Genomic DNA, 22,025 nt, shown 5'->3' with positions numbered 1-22,025 from the left:
CTCATCTGTTTACCTCATCCAGGGTGCCGATATATTAGAGCTCATCTGTTTACCTCATCATCCAGGGTGCCGATATATTAGAGCTCATCTGTTTACCTCATCTATGTCAGGGTGCCGATATATTAGAGCTCATCTGTTTACCTCATCTATGTCATCCAGGGTGCCGATATATTAGAGCTCATCTGTTTACCTCATCCAGGGTGCCGATATATTAGAGCTCATCTGTTTACCACATCCAGGGTGCCGATATATTAGAGCTCATCTGTTTACCACATCATCAGGGTGCCGATATATTAGAGCTCATCTGTTTACCACATCCAGGGTGCCGATATATTAGAGCTCATCTGTTTACCTCATCCAGGGTGCCGATATATTAGAGCTCATCTGTTTACCTCATCTATGTCATCCAGGGTGCCGATATATTAGAGCTCATCTGTTTACCTCATCCAGGGTGCCGATATATTAGAGCTCATCTGTTTACCTCATCTATGTCATCCAGGGTGCCGATATATTAGAGCTCATCTGTTTACCTCATCCAGGGTGCCATCTGTTTATATATTAGGTGCCGATAGCTCATCTGTTTACCACATCCAGGGTGCCGATATATTAGAGCTCATCTGTTTACCTCATCCAGGGTGCCGATATATTAGAGCTCATCTGTTTACCTCATCCAGGGTGCCGATATATTAGAGCTCATCTGTTTACCTCATCTATGTCATCCAGGGTGCCGATATATTAGAGCTCATCTGTTTACCTCATCCAGGGTGCCGATATATTAGAGCTCATCTGTTTACCACATCCAGGGTGCCGATATATTAGAGCTCATCTGTTTACCTCATCTATGTCATCAAGGGTGCCGATATATTAGAGCTCATCTGTTTACCTCATCTATGTCATCCAGGGTGCCGATATATTAGAGCTCATCTGTTTACCTCATCCAGGGTGCCGATATATTAGAGCTCATCTGTTTACCACATCCAGGGTGCCGATGAGCTCATCTGTTTACCACATCCAGGGTGCCGATATATTAGAGCTCATCTGTTTACCACATCCAGGGTGCCGATATATTAGAGCTCATCTGTTTACCACATCCAGGGTGCCGATATATTAGAGCTCATCTGTTTACCACATCCAGGGTGCCGATATATTAGAGCTCATCTGTTTACCACATCCAGGGTGCCGATATATTAGAGCTCATCTGTTTACCTCATCCAGGGTGCCGATATATTAGAGCTCATCTGTTTACCTCATCTATGTCATCCAGGGTGCCGATATATTAGAGCTCATCTGTTTACCTCATCCAGGGTGCCGATATATTAGAGCTCATCTGTTTACCACATCCAGGGTGCCGATATATTAGAGCTCATCTGTTTACCTCATCCAGGGTGCCGATATATTAGAGCTCATCTGTTTACCTCATCTATGTCATCCAGGGTGCCGATATATTAGAGCTCATCTGTTTACCTCATCTATGTCATCCAGGGTGCCGATATATTAGAGCTCATCTGTTTACCTCATCCAGGGTGCCGATATATTAGAGCTCATCTGTTTACCACATCCAGGGTGCCGATATATTAGAGCTCATCTGTTTACCACATCCAGGGTGCCGATATATTAGAGCTCATCTGTTTACCACATCCAGGGTGCCGATATATTAGAGCTCATCTGTTTACCTCATCTATGTCATCCAGGGTGCCGATATATTAGAGCTCATCTGTTTACCACATCTATGTCATCCAGGGTGCCGATATATTAGAGCTCATCTGTTTACCACATCCAGGGTGCCGATATATTAGAGCTCATCTGTTTACCACATCCAGGGTGCCGATATATTAGAGCTCATCTGTTTACCTCATCTATGTCATCCAGGGTGCCGATATATTAGAGCTCATCTGTTTACCTCATCCAGGGTGCCGATATATTAGAGCTCATCTGTTTACCACATCCAGGGTGCCGATATATTAGAGCTCATCTGTTTACCACATCCAGGGTGCCGATATATTAGAGTCATCTGTTTACCTCATCTATGTCATCCAGGGTATATTAGAGCTCATCTGTTTACCACATCTATGTCATCCAGGGTGCCGATATATTAGAGCTCATCTGTTTACCACATCCAGGGTGCCGATATATTAGAGCTCATCTGTTTACCTCATCCAGGGTGCCGATATATTAGAGCTCATCTGTTTACCTCATCCAGGGTGCCGATATATTAGAGCTCATCTGTTTACCACATCCAGGGTGCCGATATATTAGAGCTCATCTGTTTACCTCATCTATGTCATCCAGGGTGCCGATATATTAGAGCTCATCTGTTTACCTCATCCAGGGTGCCGATATATTAGAGCTCATCTGTTTACCTCATCCAGGGTGCCGATATATTAGAGCTCATCTGTTTACCTCATCCAGGGTGCCGATATATTAGAGCTCATCTGTTTACCACATCCAGGGTGCCGATATATTAGAGCTCATCTGTTTACCTCATCTATGTCATCCAGGGTGCCGATATATTAGAGCTCATCTGTTTACCTCATCCAGGGTGCCGATATATTAGAGCTCATCTGTTTACCTCATCCAGGGTGCCGATATATCAGAGCTCATCTGTTTACCACATCCAGGGTGCCGATATATTAGAGCTCATCTGTTTACCTCATCTATGTCATCCAGGGTGCCGATATATTAGAGCTCATCTGTTTACCATCTGTTTACTCATCTGTTTACCTCATCCAGGGTGCCGATATATTAGAGCTCATCTGTTTACCACATCCAGGGTGCCGATATTTAGAGCTCATCTGTTTACCACATCCAGGGTGCCGATATATTAGAGCTCATCTGTTTACCACATCTATGTCAGGGTGCCGATATATTAGAGCTCATCTGTTTACCTCATCCAGGGTGCCGATATATTAGAGCTCATCTGTTTACCTCATCCAGGGTGCCGATATATTAGAGCTCATCTGTTTACCTCATCTATGTGCCGATATATTAGAGCTCATCTGTTTACCTCATCTATGTCATCCAGGGTGCCGATATATTAGAGCTCATCTGTTTATATATTAGAGCTCATCTGTTTACCTCATCCAGGGTGCCGATATATTAGAGCTCATCTGTTTACCACATCCAGGGTGCCGATATATTAGAGCTCATCTGTTTACCTCATCTATGTCATCCAGGGTGCCGATATATTAGAGCTCATCTGTTTACCTCATCTATGTCATCCAGGGTGCCGATATATTAGAGCTCATCTGTTTACCACATCAAGGGTGCCGATATATTAGAGCTCATCTGTTTACCTCATCTATGTCATCCAGGGTGCCGATATATTAGAGTTCATCTGTTTACCTCATCAAGGGTGTCGATATATTAGAGCTCATCTGTTTACCACATCCAGGGTGCCGATATATTAGAGCTCATCTGTTTACCACATCCAGGGTGCCGATATATTAGAGCTCATCTGTTTACCTCATCCAGGGTGCCGATATATTAGAGCTCATCTGTTTACCTCATCTATGTCATCAAGGGTGCCAATATATTAGAGCTCATCTGTTTACCTCATCTATGTCATCAAGGGTGCCGATATATTAGAGCTCATCTGTTTACCTCATCCAGGGTGCCGATATATTAGAGCTCATCTGTTTACCTCATCTATGTCATCCAGGGTGCCGATATATTAGAGCTCATCTGTTTACCACATCCAGGGTGCCGATATATTAGAGCTCATCTGTTTACCACATCAGGGTGCTATATTAGAGCTCATCTGTTTACCACATCCAGGGTGCCGATATATTAGAGCTCATCTGTTTACCTCATCCAGGGTGCCGATATATTAGAGCTCATCTGTTTACCTCATCCAGGGTGCCGATATATTAGAGCTCATCTGTTTACCACATCCAGGGTGCCGATATATTAGAGCTCATCTGTTTACCTCATCCAGGGTGCCGATATATTAGAGCTCATCTGTTTACCTCATCTATGTCATCAAGGGTGCCGATATATTAGAGCTCATCTGTTTACCTCATCCAGGGTGCCGATATATTAGAGCTCATCTGTTTACCACATCCAGGGTGCCGATATATTAGAGCTCATCTGTTTACCACATCCAGGGTGCCGATATATTAGAGCTCATCTGTTTACCACATCCAGGGTGCCGATATATTAGAGCTCATCTGTTTACCACATCCAGGGTGCCGATATATTAGAGCTCATCTGTTTACCTCATCCAGGGTGCCGATATATTAGAGCTCATCTGTTTACCTCATCCAGGGTGCCGATATATTAGAGCTCATCTGTTTACCTCATCTATGTCATCCAGGGTGCCGATATATTAGAGCTCATCTGTTTACCTCATCCAGGGTGCCGATATATTAGAGCTCATCTGTTTACCACATCCAGGGTGCCGATATATTAGAGCTCATCTGTTTACCTCATCCAGGGTGCCGATATATTAGAGCTCATCTGTTTACCTCATCTATGTCATCAAGGGTGCCGATATATTAGAGCTCATCTGTTTACCTCATCTATGTCATCCAGGGTGCCGATATATTAGAGCTCATCTGTTTACCTCATCCAGGGTGCCGATATATTAGAGCTCATCTGTTTACCACATCCAGGGTGCCGATATATTAGAGCTCATCTGTTTACCACATCCAGGGTGCCGATATATTAGAGCTCATCTGTTTACCACATCCAGGGTGCCGATATATTAGAGCTCATCTGTTTACCACATCCAGGGTGCCGATATATTAGAGTTCATCTGTTTACCTCATCTATGTCATCCAGGGTGCCGATATATTAGAGCTCATCTGTTTACCACATCTATGTCATCCAGGGTGCAGATATATTAGAGCTCATCTGTTTACCACATCCAGGGTGCCGATATATTAGAGCTCATCTGTTTACCACATCCAGGGTGCCGATATATTAGAGTTCATCTGTTTACCTCATCTATGTCATCCAGGGTGCCGATATATCAGAGCTCATCTGTTTACCACATCAAGGGTGCCGATATATTAGAGCTCATCTGTTTACCACATCCAGGGTGCCGATATATTAGAGCTCATCTGTTTACCACATCCAGGGTGCCGATATATTAGAGCTCATCTGTTTACCACATCAAGGGTGCCGATATATTAGAGCTCATCTGTTTACCTCATCTATGTCATCCAGGGTGCCGATATATTAGAGCTCATCTGTTTACCTCATCTATGTCATCCAGGGTGCCGATATATTAGAGCTCATCTGTTTACCTCATCCAGGGTGCCGATATATTAGAGCTCATCTGTTTACCTCATCCAGGGTGCCGATATATTAGAGCTCATCTGTTTACCTCATCTGTGTCATCCAGGGTGCCGATATATTAGAGCTCATCTGTTTACCTCATCTATGTCATCCAGGGTGCCGATATATTAGAGCTCATCTGTTTACCTCATCCAGGGTGCCGATATATTAGAGCTCATCTGTTTACCTCATCTATGTCATCCAGGGTGCCGATATATTAGAGCTCATCTGTTTACCACATCTATGTCATCCAGGGTGCCGATATATTAGAGCTCATCTGTTTACCTCATCCAGGGTGCCGATATATTAGAGCTCATCTGTTTACCTCATCCATCCATCTGTTTACCACATCCAGGGTGCCGATATATTAGAGCTCATCTGTTTACCACATCCAGGGTGCCGATATATTAGAGCTCATCTGTTTACCACATCCAGGGTGCCGATATATTAGAGCTCATCTGTTTACCACATCCAGGGTGCCGATATATTAGAGCTCATCTGTTTACCACATCCAGGGTGCCGATATATTAGAGCTCATCTGTTTACCTCATCCAGGGTGCCGATATATTAGAGCTCATCTGTTTACCACATCTATGTCATCAAGGGTGCCGATATATTAGAGCTCATCTGTTTACCTCATCCAGGGTGCCGATATATTAGAGCTCATCTGTTTACCTCATCCAGGGTGCCGATATATTAGAGCTCATCTGTTTACCACATCTATGTCATCCAGGGTGCCGATATATCAGAGCTCATCTGTTTACCACATCAAGGGTGCCGATATATTAGAGCTCATCTGTTTACCACATCCAGGGTGCCGATATATTAGAGCTCATCTGTTTACCACATCCAGGGTGCCGATATATTAGAGCTCATCTGTTTACCACATCAAGGGTGCCAATATATTAGAGCTCATCTGTTTACCTCATCTATGTCATCCAGGGTGCCGATATATTAGAGCTCATCTGTTTACCACATCTATGTCATCCAGGGTGCCGATATATTAGAGCTCATCTGTTTACCACATCTATGTCATCCAGGGTGCCGATATATTAGAGCTCATCTGTTTACCTCATCAAGGGTGCCGATATATTAGAGCTCATCTGTTTACCTCATCCAGGGTGCCGATATATTAGAGCTCATCTGTTTACCACATCCAGGGTGCCGATATATTAGAGCTCATCTGTTTACCACATCCAGGGTGCCGATATATTAGAGTTAATCTGTTTACCTCATCCAGGGTGCCGATATATTAGAGCTCATCTGTTTACCTCATCCAGGGTGCCGATATATTAGAGCTCATCTGTTTACCACATCCAGGGTGCCGATATATTAGAGCTCATCTGTTTACCACATCTATGTCATCAAGGGTGCCGATATATTAGAGCTCATCTGTTTACCTCATCCAGGGTGCCGATATATTAGAGCTCATCTGTTTACCACATCTATGTCATCCAGGGTGCCGATATATTAGAGCTCATCTGTTTACCACATCAAGGGTGCCGATATATTAGAGCTCATCTGTTTACCACATCCAGGGTGCCGATATATTAGAGCTCATCTGTTTACCTCATCCAGGGTGCCGATATATTAGAGCTCATCTGTTTACCACATCCAGGGTGCCGATATATTAGAGCTCATCTGTTTACCTCATCCAGGGTGCCAATATATTAGAGCTCATCTGTTTACCACATCAAGGGTGCCAATATATTAGAGCTCATCTGTTTACCTCATCTATGTCATCCAGGGTGCCGATATATTAGAGCTCATCTGTTTACCACATCAAGGGTGCCAATATATTAGAGCTCATCTGTTTACCACATCAAGGGTGCCAATATATTAGAGCTCATCTGTTTACCTCATCTATGTCATCCAGGGTGCCGATATATTAGAGCTCATCTGTTTACCTCATCCAGGGTGCCGATATATTAGAGCTCATCTGTTTACCTCATCTATGTCATCCAGGGTGCCGATATATTAGAGCTCATCTGTTTACCACATCCAGGGTGCCGATATATTAGAGCTCATCTGTTTACCTCATCTATGTCATCCAGGGTGCCGATATATTAGAGCTCATCTGTTTACCTCATCCAGGGTGCCGATATATTAGAGCTCATCTGTTTACCTCATCCAGGGTGCCGATATATTAGAGCTCATCTGTTTACCACATCCAGGGTGCCGATATATTAGAGCTCATCTGTTTACCTCATCCAGGGTGCCGATATATTAGAGCTCATCTGTTTACCACATCCAGGGTGCCGATATATTAGAGCTCATCTGTTTACCACATCCAGGGTGCCGATATATTAGAGTTAATCTGTTTACCTCATCCAGGGTGCCGATATATTAGAGCTCATCTGTTTACCTCATCTATGTCATCCAGGGTGCCGATATATTAGAGCTCATCTGTTTACCTCATCCAGGGTGCCGATATATTAGAGCTCATCTGTTTACCTCATCCAGGGTGCCGATATATTAGAGCTCATCTGTTTACCTCATCTATGTCATCCAGGGTGCCGATATATTAGAGCTCATCTGTTTACCACATCTATGTCATCCAGGGTGCCGATATATTAGAGCTCATCTGTTTACCACATCTATGTCATCCAGGGTGCCGATATATTAGAGCTCATCTGTTTACCTCATCCAGGGTGCCGATATATTAGAGCTCATCTGTTTACCTCATCCAGGGTGCCGATATATTAGAGCTCATCTGTTTACCACATCCAGGGTGACGATATATTAGAGCTCATCTGTTTACCTCATCCAGGGTGCCGATATATTAGAGCTCATCTGTTTACCTCATCTATGTCATCCAGGGTGCCGATATATTAGAGCTCATCTGTTTACCTCATCCAGGGTGCCGATATATTAGAGCTCATCTGTTTACCTCATCCAGGGTGCCGATATATTAGAGCTCATCTGTTTACCTCATCTATGTCATCCAGGGTGCCGATATATTAGAGCTCATCTGTTTACCACATCTATGTCATCCAGGGTGCCGATATATTAGAGCTCATCTGTTTACCACATCCAGGGTGCCGATATATTAGAGCTCATCTGTTTACCACATCCAGGGTGCCGATATATTAGAGCTCATCTGTTTACCTCATCCAGGGTGCCGATATATTAGAGCTCATCTGTTTACCTCATCCAGGGTGCCGATATATTAGAGCTCATCTGTTTACCTCATCTATGTCATCCAGGGTGCCGATATATCAGAGCTCATCTGTTTACCTCATCCAGGGTGCCGATATATTAGAGCTCATCTGTTTACCTCATCTATGTCATCCAGGGTGCCGATATATCAGAGCTCATCTGTTTACCTCATCCAGGGTGCCGATATATTAGAGCTCATCTGTTTACCACATCCAGGGTGCCGATATATTAGAGCTCATCTGTTTACCTCATCTATGTCATCAGGTCTACGGGGAGTACCGCGCCAGCCTGGCGTTTGACCTCGTCAGCAGCAGACAGAAAAACGTAAGATTTAAACATGAATATTGATGATGACGATGATTATTGATAATTGAATATATTGTATTGATTTACTGATGAGTTGGTCATTATTCATATGGTGTGTGTTTGTTTACCAGGCCTATACAGACTACAGTGACTCAGTCTCCAGGAGAATGGGCTTCATTCCACTGCCTTTAGCTCTGCTGGTAAGAGATTGGCTGGGTCTGCCTGGGTTCAACTAGTATTACAGCTCTTTAAGGCTGGGTCTGCCTGGGTTCAACTAGTATTACAGCTCTTTAAGGCTGGGTCTGCCTGGGTTCAACTAGTATTACAGCTCTTTAAGGCTGGGTCTGCAGGCCTGGGTTCAACTAGTATTACAGCTCTTTAAGGCTGGGTCTGCCTGGGTTCAACTAGTATTACAGCTCTTTAAGGGTGGGTCTGCAGGCCTGGGTTCAACTAGTATTACAGCTCTTTAAGGCTGGGTCTGCAGGCCTGGGTTCAACTAGTATTAGAGCTCTTTAAGGCTGGGTCTACAGGCCTGGGTTCAACTAGTACTAGATCTCTTTAAGGCTGGGTCTGCAGGCCTGGGTTCAACTAGTATTACAGCTCTTTAAGGCTGGGTCTGCAGGCCTGGGTTCAACTAGTATTACAGCTCTTTAAGGCTGGGTCTGCAGGCCTGGGTTCAACTAGTATTACAGCTCATTAAGGGTGGGTCTGCAGGGAGGAGACAGGGTTATTATTGATTTGGCTGGTATTGATATTGAACCCAGGTCTGGGGGGAGGAGACAGGGTTATTATTGATTAGGCTGGTATTGATATTGAACCCAGGTCTGGGGGGAGGAGACAGGGTTATTATTGACAGGGATATTGGTGTGTGTGTGTCTGTTTCAGTTGATCAGGGTGGTGACCAGCTCAGTCTGGGGGGAGGAGACAGGGTTATTATTGACAGGGATATTGGTGTGTGTGTGTCTGTTTCAGTTGATCAGGGTGGTGACCAGCTCAGTGAAGATCCAGGGATCTCTCTCCTTCATGTGTGTTCTTCTCTTCTACCTGGGGTAAGATGTCTTCTCTTCTACCTGGGGTAAGATGTCTTCTCTTCTACCTGGGGTAAGATGTCTTCTCTTCTACCTGGGGTAAGATGTCTTCTCTTCTACCTGGGGTAAGATGTCTTCTCTTCTACCTGGGGTAAGATGTCTTCTCTTCTACCTGGGGTAAGATGTCTTCTCTTCTACCTGGGGTAAGATGTCTTCTCTTCTACCTGGGGTAAGATGTCTTCTCTTCTACCTGGGGGTAAGATGTCTTCTCTTCTACCTGGGGGTAAGATGTCTTCTCTTCTACCTGGGGTACCTGACGTAAGGCGTCTTCTCTTCTACCTGCGGGTAAGACACCTTCTCTTCTACCTGGGGGTAAGACACCTTCTCTTCTACCTCTACCTGGGGTAAGACGGGGGTCCTTCTCTTCTACCTGGGGTAAGACACCTTCTCTTCTACTTCTGGGGGTAAGACGACTTCTCTTCTACCTGGGGTAAGAGACCTTCTCTTCTACCTGGGGTAAGACACCTTCTCTTCTACCTGGGGGTAAGATGTCTTCTCTTCTACCTGGGGGTAAGACGCCTTCTCTTCTACCTGGGGGTAAGACACCTTCTCTTCTACCTGGGGGTAAGACGTCTTCTCTTCTACCTGGGGGTAAGACACCTTCTCTTCTACCTGGGGTAAGACACCTTCTCTTCTACCTGGGGGTAAGACACCTTCTCTTCTACCTGGGGGTAAGACGTCTTCTCTTCTACCTGGGGGTAAGACACCTTCTCTTCTACCTGGGGGTAAGACGTCTTCTATTCTACCTGGGGGTAAGATGTCTTCTCTTCTACCTGGGGGTAAGACACCTTCTATTCTACCTGGGGGTAAGATGTCTTCTCTTCTACCTGGGGGTAAGACGTCTTCTCTTCTACCTGGGGGTAAGAGACCTTCTCTTCTACCTGGGGGTAAGACGTCTTCTATTCTACCTGGGGGTAAGACACCTTCTCTTCTACCTGGGGGTAAGACACCTTCTCTTCTACATGGGGGTAAGACGTCTTCTATTCTACCTGGGGGTAAGATGTCTTCTCTTCTACCTGGGGTAAGATGTCTTCTCTTCTACCTGGGGTAAGATGTCTTCTCTTCTACCTGGGGTAAGATGTCTTCTCTTCTACCTGGGGTAAGATGTCTTCTCTTCTACCTGGGGTAAGATGTCTTCTCTTCTACCTGGGGTAAGATGTCTTCTCTTCTACCTGGGGGTAAGACGTCTTCTATTCTACCTGGGGGTAAGACGTCTTCTCTTCTACCTGGAGTTAAGACACCTTCTCTTCTACCTGGGGTAAGATGTCTTCTCTTCTACCTGGGGGTAAGACGTATTCTCTTCTACCTGGGGGTAAAACGCCATTTTAAAAGGCCCCCTAGTGGCCCCAGGGTCCTAAACGACCACTTCTGTCCAATATCAGGTGGGCCTCGTGAAGGAAGAGAGGTATTTCTCAACTCTACTGAGGAAATTAAACCTCTCTCTATCTGCAGTATGTCACTAAGATGAGGACAGTATGTTACTAAGATGAGGACGCCATTTGAGGTGAAAATTAAATAAAAAATGAAATCTTGTATTTATCGTTGTCGAGCAAAATGGGTCAATTTCTGGTGGTGTGTATTTTGTCCAGCTCTGGTATGATGGGGTCTTTTGTCCAGCTCTGGTATGATGGGGTCTGTTGTCCAGCTCTGGTCTGATGGGGTCTGTTGTCCAGCTCTGGTCTGATGGGGTCTGTTGTCCAGCTCTGGTCTGATGGGGTCTGTTGTCCAGCTCTGGTCTGATGGGGTCTGTTGTCCAGCTCTGGTCTGATGGGGTCTGTTGTCCAGCTCTGGTCTGATGGGGTCTGTTGTCCAGCTCTGGTATGATGGGGTCTGTTGTCCAGCTCTGGTCTGATGGGGTCTGTTGTCCAGTTCTGGTATGATGGGGTCTGTTGTCCAGCTCTGGTCTGATGGGGTCTGTTGTCCAGCTCTGGTCTGATGGGGTCTGTTGTCCAGCTCTGGTATGATGGGGTCTGTTGTCCAGCTCTGGTCTGATGGGGTCTGTTGTCCAGCTCTGGTCTGATGGGGTCTGTTGTCCAGCTCTGGTCTGTTGTCCAGCTCTGGTCTGATGGAGTCTGTTGTCCAGCTCTGGTATGATGGGGTCTGTTGTCCAGCTCTGGTCTGATGGGGTCTGTTGTCCAGCTCTGGTCTGATGGGGTCTGTTGTCCAGCTCTGGTATGATGGGGTCTGTTGTCCAGCTCTGGTCTGATGGGGTCTGTTGTCCAGCTCTGGTCTGATGGGGTCTGTTGTCCAGCTCTGGTATGATGGGGTCTGTTGTCCAGCTCTGGTCTGATGGGGTCTGTTGTCCAGCTCTGGTCTGATGGGGTCTGTTGTCCAGCTCTGGTCTGATGGGGTCTGTTGTCCAGCTCTGGTCTGATGGGGTCTGTTGTCCAGCTCTGGTCTGATGGGGTCTGTTGTCCAGCTCTGGTCTGTTGTCCAGCTCTGGTCTGATGGAGTCTGTTGTCCAGCTCTGGTATGATGGGGTCTGTTGTCCAGCTCTGGTCTGATGGGGTCTGTTGTCCATCTCTGGTCTGATGGGGTCTGTTGTCCAGCTCTGGTCTGATGGGGTCTGTTGTCCAGCTCTGGTATGATGGGGTCTGTTGTCCAGCTCTGGTCTGATGGGGTCTGTTGTCCAGTTCTGGTATGATGGGGTCTGTTGTCCAGCTCTGGTCTGATGGGGTCTGTTGTCCAGCTCTGGTCTGATGGGGTCTGTTGTCCAGCTCTGGTCTGATGGGGTCTGTTGTCCAGCTCTGGTATGATGGGGTCTGTTGTCCAGCTCTGGTATGATGGGGTCTGTTGTCCAGCTCTGGTCTGATGGGGTCTGTTGTACAGCTCTGGTCTGTTGTCCAGCTCTGGTCTGATGGGGTCTGTTGTCCAGCTCTGGTATGATGGGGTCTGTTGTCCAGCTCTGGTATGATGGGGTCTGTTGTCCAGCTCTGGTCTGATGGGGTCTGTTGTCCAGCTCTGGTCTGATGGGGTCTGTTGTCCAGCTCTGGTCTGATGGGGTCTGTTGTCCAGCTCTGGTATGATGGGGTCTGTTGTCCAGCTCTGGTCTGATGGGGTCTGTTGTCCAGCTCTGGTATGATGGGGTCTGTTGTCCAGCTCTGGTCTGATGGGGTCTGTTGTCCAGCTCTGGTATGATGGGGTCTGTTGTCCAGCTCTGGTCTGATGGGGTCTGTTGTCCAGCTCTGGTCTGATGGGGTCTGTTGTCCAGCTCTGGTCTGATGGGGTCTGTTGTCCAGCTCTGGTATGATGGGGTCTGTTGTCCAGCTCTGGTCTGATGGGGTCTGTTGTCCAGCTCTGGTCTGATGGGGTCTGTTGTCCAGCTCTGGTCTGTTGTCCAGCTCTGGTCTGATGGGGTCTGTTGTCCAGCTCTGGTATGATGGGGTCTGTTGTCCAGCTCTGGTATGATGGGGTCTGTTGTCCAGCTCTGGTATGATGGGGTCTGTTGTCCAGCTCTGGTCTGATGGGGTCTGTTGTCCAGCTCTGGTTTGATGGGGTCTGTTGTCCAGCTCTGGTCTGATGGGGTCTGTTGTACAGCTCTGGTATGATGGGGTCTGTTGTCCAGCTCTGGTCTGATGGGGTCTGTTGTCCAGTTCTGGTCTGATGGGGTCTGTTGTCCAGCTCTGGTCTGATGGGGTCTGTTGTACAGCTCTGGTCTGATGGGGTCTGTTGTACAGCTCTGGTATGATGGGGTCTGTTGTCCAGCTCTGGTCTGATGGGGTCTGTTGTCCAGTTCTGGTCTGATGGGGTCTGTTGTCCAGCTCTGGTCTGATGGGGTCTGTTGTCCAGTTCTGGTCTGATGGGGTCTGTTGTCCAGCTCTGGTATGATGGGGTCTGTTGTCCAGCTCTGGTCTGATGGGGTCTGTTGTCCAGCTCTGGTCTGATGGGGTCTGTTGTCCAGTTCTGGTATGATGGGGTCTGTTGTCCAGCTCTGGTATGATGGGGTCTGTTGTCCAGCTCTGGTCTGATGGGGTCTGTTGTCCAGCTCTGGTCTGATGGGGTCTGTTGTCCAGTTCTGGTATGATGGGGTCTGTTGTCCAGCTCTGGTCTGATGGGGTCTGTTGTCCAGCTCTGGTCTGATGGGGTCTGTTGTCCAGCTCTGGTCTGATGGGGTCTTTAACTCTGTGTGTGTGTGTGTGTGTGTGTGTGTGTGTGTGTGTGTGTGTGTGTGTGTGTGTGTGTGTGTGTGTGTGTGTGTGTAGGATGATCTCTCTGAAGGTACTGAACAGTATTGTGTTGCTGGGGACTTCCTGTGTGTTCGTCAAAGAAGCCAATATGGAGGAGAAGCTGTTCCAGTCTCCCCCCTCTGCTGCCTCCAGCCGCTCCAACTCTAGAGCACACAGACCCACACACACCACCCCTCCAGGTAACACACCACCCCTCCAGGTAACACACACACCACCCCCCAGGTAACACACACACCACCCCTCCAGGTAACACACCACCCCTCCAGGTAACACACACACCACCCCCCAGGTAACACACACACCACCCCTCCAGGTAACACACACACACCACCCCCCAGGTAACACACACCACCCCTCCAGGTAACACACACACCACCCCCCCAGGTAACACACACACCACCCCCCCAGGTAACACACACACCACCCCTCCAGGTAACACACCACCCCCCCAGGTAACACACACACCCCCCCCAGGTAACACACACACCACCCCCAGGTAACACACACCACCCCCCCCAGGTAACACACACACCACCCTCCAGGTAACACACCACCCCCCAGGTAACACACACACCACCCCCAGGTAACACACACACCACCCCTCCAGGTAACACACACACCACCCCCCAGGTAACACACACACCACCCCTCCAGGTAACACACACATCACCCCCCCAGGTAACACACACACCACCCCCCAGGTAACACACACCACCCTCCAGGTAACACACACCACCCCTCCAGGTAACACACACACCACCCTCCAGGTAACACACACCACCCCCCAGGTAACACACACACCACCCCCCAGGTAACACACACACCACCCCCCAGGTAACACACACACCACCCCTCCAGGTAACACACACACCACCCCTCCAGGTAACACACCACCCCTCCAGGTAACACACACCACCCCTCCAGGTAACACACACACCACCCCTCCAGGTAACACACACCACCCCCAGGTAACACACACACCACCCCTCCAGGTAACACACACCACCCCTCCAGGTAACACACACCCACCCCTCCAGGTAACACACACCACCCCTCCAGGTAACACACACACCACCCCCCCAGGTAACACACACACCACCCCCCAGGTAACACACACACCCCCCAGGTAACACACACCCACCCTCCAGGTAACACACACACCACCCCCACTGGTAACACACACACCACCCCTCCAGGTAACACACACACCACCCTCCAGGTAACACACCACCCCTCCAGGTAACACACACACCACCCCCCAGGGTAACACACACACCACCCCTCCAGGTAACACACACACACCACCCCCCAGGTAACACACACCACCCCTCCAGGTAACACACACACCACCCCAGGTAACACACACACCGCCCCTCCAGGTAACACACCACCCCCCAGGTAACACACACACCACCCCCCAGGTAACACACACACCACCCCCCCAGGTAACACACACACCACCCCCCAGGTAACACACACACCACCCCTCCAGGTAACACACCACCCCCAGGTAACACACACACCACCCCCCCAGGTAACACACACACCACCCCTCCAGGTAACACACACACCACCCCCCAGGTAACACACACACACCCCTCCAGGTAACACACACATCACCCCCCAGGTAACACACACCCCCCCCCCAGGTAACACACACCACCCCTCCAGGTAACACACACACCACCCCTCCAGGTAACACACACACCACCCCTCCAGGTAACACACACCACCCCCCCAGGTAACACACACACCACCCCCCCAGGTAACACACACACCACCCCCGCAGGTAACACACACACCACCCCTCCAGGTAACACACACACCACCCCTCCAGGTAACACACCACCCCTCCAGGTAACACACACCACCCTCCAGGTAACACACACCCACCCCTCCAGGTAACACACACACCACCCCCCCAGGTAACACACACACCACCCCTCCAGGTAACACACACCACCCCTCCAGGTAACACACACCACCCCTCCAGGTAACACACCCACCCCTCCAGGTAACACACACACCACCCCCAGGTAACACACACCCACCCCCCAGGTAACACACACACCACCCCCCAGGTAACACACACACCACCCCTCCAGGTAACACACACACCACCCCCCCAGGTAACACACACACCACCCCTCCAGGTAACACACACACACCCCTCCAGGTAACACACCACCCCCCCAGGTAACACACACACCACCCCTCCAGGTAACACACACACCACCCCTCCAGGTAACACACCACCCCCCCAGGTAACACACACACCACCCCCCAGGTAACACACACACCACCCCACCAGGTAACACACACACCACCCCCCCAGGTAACACACACACCACCCCTCCAGGTAACACACACACCACCCCCCAGGTAACACACACACCACCCCTCCAGGTAACACACACACCACCCCCCAGGTAACACACACACCACCCCTCCAGGTAACACACACACCACCCCTCCAGGTAACACACACACCACCCCTCCAGGTAACACACACCACCCTCCAGGTAACACACACCACCCCTCCAGGTAACACACACACCACCCCCCAGGTAACACACACAGGTAACACACCACCCCCTCCAGGTAAACACACACCACCCCTCCAGGTAACACACACCACCCCCAGGTAACACACACACCACCCTCCAGGTAACACACACCACCCCTCCAGGTAACACACACCACCCCTCCAGGTAACACACACACCACCCCTCCAGGTAACACACACCACCCCTCCAGGTAACACACACACCACCCCTCCAGGTAACACACACCCCCCCAGGTAACCAGGTAACACACACCACCCCCCAGGTAACACACACCACCCCTCCAGGTAACACACACACCACCCCCCAGGTAACACACACCACCCCTCCAGGTAACACACACACCCCCTCCAGGTAACACACACCACCCCTCCAGGTAACACACACACCACCCCCAGGTAACACACACACCACCCCTCCAGGTAACACACACCACCCCCCAGGTAACACACACCACCCCTCCAGGTAACACACACCACCCTCCAGGTAACACACACCACCCCCCCAGGTAACACACACCACCCCTCCAGGTAACACACACCACCCCTCCAGGTAACACACACCACCCCTCCAGGTAACACACACCCACCCCTCCAGGTAACACACACACCACCCCTCCAGGTAACACACACCACCCCTCCAGGTAACACACACCACCCCCCAGGTAACACACACCACCCCTCCAGGTAACACACACCACCCCTCCAGGTAACACACACCACCCCTCCAGGTAACACACACCACCCCTCCAGGTAACACACACACCACCCCTCCAGGTAACACACACCACCCCTCCAGGTAACACACACCACCCCTCCAGGTAACACACACCACCCCTCCAGGTAACACACATCACCCCTCCAGGTAACACACCACCCCCCCCAGGTAACACACACCACCCCTCCAGGTAACACACACCACCCCTCCAGGTAACACACACCACCCCTCCAGGTAACACACACCCACCCCTCCAGGTAACACACACCACCCCTCCAGGTAACACACACACACCCCCCCAGGTAACACACACCACCCCTCCAGGTAACACACACCACCCCTCCAGGTAACACACACCACCCCTCCAGGTAACACACACCACCCCTCCAGGTAACACACACCACCCCTCCAGGTAACACACACACCACCCCTCCAGGTAACACACACCACCCCTCCAGGTAACACACACCACCCCTCCAGGTAACACACACACCACCCCCCCAGGTAACACACACCACCCCTCCAGGTAACACACACCACCCCTCCAGGTAACACACACCACCCCTCCAGGTAACACACACACCACCCCTCCAGGTAACACACACACCACCCCCCAGGTAACACACACCACCCCTCCAGGTAACACACACACCACCCCTCCAGGTAACACACACACCCCTCCAGGTAACCCCACCCCTCCAGGTAACACACACCCACCCCTCCAGGTAACACACACACCCCCTCCAGGTAACCAGGTAACACACACATCACCCCTCCAGGTAACACACACACCACCCCTCCAGGTAACACACCGCCCCTCCAGGTAACACACCCCCCACCCCCACCCCAGGTAACACACACCACCCCTCCAGGTAACACACACCACCCCTCCAGGTAACACACCACCCCTCCAGGTAACACACCGCCCCTCCAGGTAACACACCGCCCCCAGGTAACACACCCCCCACCCCCCACCCCAGGTAACACACACCACCCCTCCAGGTAACACACACCACCCCTCCAGGTAACACACCACCCCTCCAGGTAACACACACCACCCCTCCAGGTAACACACACCACCCCTCCAGGTAACACACACACCACCCCTCCAGGTAACACACACCACCCCTCCAGGTAACACACCCCACCCCCAGGTAACACACCACCCTCCAGGTAACACACCACCCCTCCAGGTAACACACCCCACCCCTCCAGGTAACACACACACCACCCCTCCAGGTAACACACACACCACCCCTCCAGGTAACACACACCACCCCCCCAGGTAACACACACACCACCCCTCCAGGTAACACACACCACCCCCCAGGTAACACACACACCCCCCTCCAGGTAACACACACCCACCCCTCCAGGTAACACACACCACCCCTCCAGGTAACACACACCACCCCTCCAGGTAACACACACACCACTCCCTCCAGGTAACACACACCACCCCTCCAGGTAACACACACCACCCCTCCAGGTAACACACACACCACCCCCCAGGTAACACACACCACCCCTCCAGGTAACACACACACCACCCCTCCAGGTAACACACACCACCCCCCAGGTAACACACACACCACCCCTCCAGGTAACACACACACCACCCCTCCAGGTAACACACACCACCCCTCCAGGTAACACACACCACCCCTCCAGGTAACACACACACCACCCCTCCAGGTAACACACACACCACCCCTCCCTCCTCCCCCATCCTCCTCCCTGCTGATTGTTCTCGTCTCTCTTCCTGACATAAATATCATTGTTGTTCAGAACCGTTTAAATAAAGAAAAATAGAATCTCCATGCCAACGGTTGCTAACCCCACCCCACAAGGTGAGCCAATCATAGAAGAGGGGGTCGTGTCTTCAGCGTCAGTCACTTGTCAGCCAACCAACCACCAGCAAGAGAGTCCCGCCTCCACTCTGCCAACCAGCCAATCAGACGATCACTTCCTGACCACGCCCGACGGCGAGGACGGCGACAAGGACATCTCCGCGGCAACGGGAGAGGAAGGAGAGGGGCTTAAACATAGAAACCCCGCCCCCAAGAAAGACCTATTGGAGATCGACCGCTTCACTATCTGTGGAAACCGCATCGACTGACACACACACACACACACACACACACACACACACACACACACACACACACACACACACACACACACACACACACACACACACACAATTGACTGGCTGATACCATGGCAACAAGAGACTGGCCAGGGGTTAAGAGGTCGTGCACTCAGATGGACTCGCCAGACTGAACTCTGGGTATTTTATTTATGAACGGCTGTTATGTCAGCTGTCGTAGTGAGGTCGTAACGTGAAGCTCCTTAAGGATCCTTACAGCTGGACTATGAAGTGTTCAGAAGACACTCTGATGATGATGATGATGATGATGATGATGATGATGATGTTTAACACAAACTGACTGGTTGGTTTTTCCTCTAAAGATGTTTTGTCAATTTGTAAAAAAAAAAAAAAATTAAGACAAAAATGTAATTTTAACAGTACATTTAACCATTAATCTGCTCCAGGAGAGTGATGACAACGAACCCCCCCCACACACACAGACTCTCTCACCATCTGGTTGGTCCCCCCCCCACAAACTCTCTCACCATCTGGTTGGTCCCCCCCCCCCACAAACTCTCACCATCTGGTTGGTCCCCCCACAAACTCTCTCACCATCTGGTTGGTCCCCCCCACAAACTCTCTCACCATCTGGTTGGTCCCCCCAAACTCTCTTACCAGACCTCTCACCATCAGGTTGGTCCCCCCACAAACTCTCACCATCTGGTAGTAACCCCTCCCCAAACTCTCTCCCAGTCCCCCCACAAACTCTTACCCTCTGGTTGGTCCCCCCCCTCCCCATCTGGTTGGTCCCCCCACACACTCTCTCACCATCTCCCCCCCACAAATCCTCCCATCTGGTTGTAACCCCAAACTCTCCCCCTGGTTGGTCCCCCAACTCTCCCCCATCTGGTCCCCATCCTGTAGTAACCCCCCCCTCTCTCACCATCTGGTTGGTCTCCCTCCCCATCCTGTAGTAACCCCCTCCCCCTGGTAACTCTCTCTCTCCCCATCCTGTAGTACTCTCCCCCCATCTGGTTAAATAACCCCAAACTCACAAACTCTCCCCATTGGTCCCCCCCCCCACACCATCTCCCCCATCCTCTGTTGGTCCCCCCAAAACTCCCCATCCCCCCCCCACAAACTCTCAACTCTTCCCCCACAAACTCCCCATCCTGTCCCCCCCAGTAAAACCCCCACCATAACTCTCTCCATCCCCATCCTCACCATCTGGTTGGTCCCCCCCAACCCCACCATCTGGTTGGTCCCCCCCACAGACTCTCCCACCATCTGGTTGGTCCCCCCAACACACTCTCTTACCATCTGGTTGGTCCCCCCACAAACTCTCTCTCCATCCTCTAGTAACCCCCCACAAACTCTCTCACCATCTGGTTGGTCCCCCCACAAACTCTCTCACCATCTGGTTGGTCCCCCCATCCTCTGGTTGGTCCCCCCCCCCTGGTTGGTCCCTCACAACCTCTCCCATCTGGTTGGTCCCCCCCAAACCCTCCCATCTGTTGGTAACTCTCTCCTCCCCCATCCTGTAGTCCCCCCCCCTCTCTCACCATCTGGTTGGTCCCCCCACAAACTCTCCCCATCTGGTTGGTCCCCCCCACAAACTCCTGTAGTAAAACTCTCTGCCCATCTGGTTGGTCCCCCCCACAAACTCTCCTCTGTAGTAACCCCCCATCTGGTTGGTCCCCCCCACAAATCTTACCATCCTGTAGGTAACCTCCCCATCTGGTTGGTCCCCCACAAAACCCCCATCTGGTTGGTCCCCCCCACAAACTCCTGTAGGTCCCCCCAAAACCCCCCATCTGGTTGGTCCCCAAACTACAAACCTCTCACCACTGGTTGGTCCCCCCCCACAAACTCTCTCACCATCTGGTTGGTCCCCCCCACAAACTCTCCCACCATCTGGTTGGTCCCCCCCACAAACTCTCTCACCATCTGGTTGGTCCCCCCCCACAAACTCTCTCACCATCTGGTTGGTCCCCCCCCCACAAACTCTCCCACCATCTGGTTGGTCCCCCCACAAACTCTCTCACCATCTGTTGGTCCCCCCACAAACTCACACCATCCTTGGTCCCCCCCAAACTCTCACCATCCTGTAGTAACCCCCCCCCGTAACTCTCTCCCCATCCTGTAGTAACCCCCCGTAACTCTCCCCCATCCTGTAGTAACCCCCCCCCCCGTAACTCTTTCCCCATCCTGTAGTAACCCCCCCCGTAACTCTCTCCCCATCCTGACTCAACTCTCTCTCCATCCTGTAGTAACCCCCCCGTAGACTCTCTCCCCATCACAACCCCCCTGGAGTAATCTTCCCCATCCTGTAGTAACCCCCCTATCTTTCCCCATCCTTTGTAACCCCCCCCGTTCTTTCATCCTGTCCTGTAACCCCCCTTTATCCTGTAGTAACCCCCCTCTTTCCCCATCCTGTTGGGTCAGACACCCCCCCACCTGTAACACCCCATCCTGTAATGTCAAACCCCCCACCATCCTGTAGTAACCCCCCCTCCACCATCCTGTGGAATTATGTTTGTAGTAACCCCCAGACTCACACTACGTGACATCACACTTCCTGGAGGAGGTTCACACCCCCTATTCCACATGTTGTTGTTGTTGCAGTCTGAATTTA

At 50.7% G+C, this 22,025-nt stretch overlaps 1 protein-coding gene and 3 long non-coding RNA genes across 4 annotated transcripts in view; 2 read left to right on the top strand and 2 right to left on the bottom strand.

Moving 5' to 3' along the window:
• tapt1b (transmembrane anterior posterior transformation 1b) overlaps window positions 1–19,508 on the top strand; it is a 61,225-nt gene extending 41,717 nt beyond the window's left edge. The window contains exons 10-14 of the mRNA XM_052510805.1: window positions 8,701–8,760; window positions 8,874–8,942; window positions 9,715–9,791; window positions 14,033–14,196; window positions 19,149–19,508. Of these exons, the coding sequence (XP_052366765.1) occupies window positions 8,701–8,760; window positions 8,874–8,942; window positions 9,715–9,791; window positions 14,033–14,196; window positions 19,149–19,417 (639 nt within the window). The 3' untranslated portion in view covers window positions 19,418–19,508. The remainder of the gene's footprint in view (window positions 1–8,700; window positions 8,761–8,873; window positions 8,943–9,714; window positions 9,792–14,032; window positions 14,197–19,148) is intronic.
• Window positions 9,874–11,425, bottom strand: LOC127925715 (uncharacterized). Its single transcript, XR_008121990.1, has 3 exons — window positions 11,084–11,425; window positions 10,847–11,002; window positions 9,874–10,020 (listed from the first exon to the last, which is right to left on the bottom strand). It is a non-coding gene; the product is annotated as an uncharacterized LOC127925715 (long non-coding RNA).
• Window positions 10,297–10,822, bottom strand: LOC127925717 (uncharacterized). Its single transcript, XR_008121992.1, has 3 exons — window positions 10,604–10,822; window positions 10,496–10,549; window positions 10,297–10,442 (listed from the first exon to the last, which is right to left on the bottom strand). It is a non-coding gene; the product is annotated as an uncharacterized LOC127925717 (long non-coding RNA).
• Window positions 14,593–16,809, top strand: LOC127925718 (uncharacterized). The gene is made up of 4 exons (XR_008121993.1): window positions 14,593–14,624; window positions 14,852–14,919; window positions 15,689–15,874; window positions 16,685–16,809. It is a non-coding gene; the product is annotated as an uncharacterized LOC127925718 (long non-coding RNA).
• Window positions 19,509–22,025: the final 2,517 nt, after the last annotated feature.

This window comes from Oncorhynchus keta, unplaced genomic scaffold (genome assembly GCF_023373465.1).
Source record: "Oncorhynchus keta strain PuntledgeMale-10-30-2019 unplaced genomic scaffold, Oket_V2 Un_contig_6148_pilon_pilon, whole genome shotgun sequence".
Classification (NCBI taxonomy): Eukaryota; Metazoa; Chordata; class Actinopteri; order Salmoniformes; family Salmonidae; genus Oncorhynchus; species Oncorhynchus keta.
This window is presented reverse-complemented; position numbering and strand designations above follow the sequence as displayed.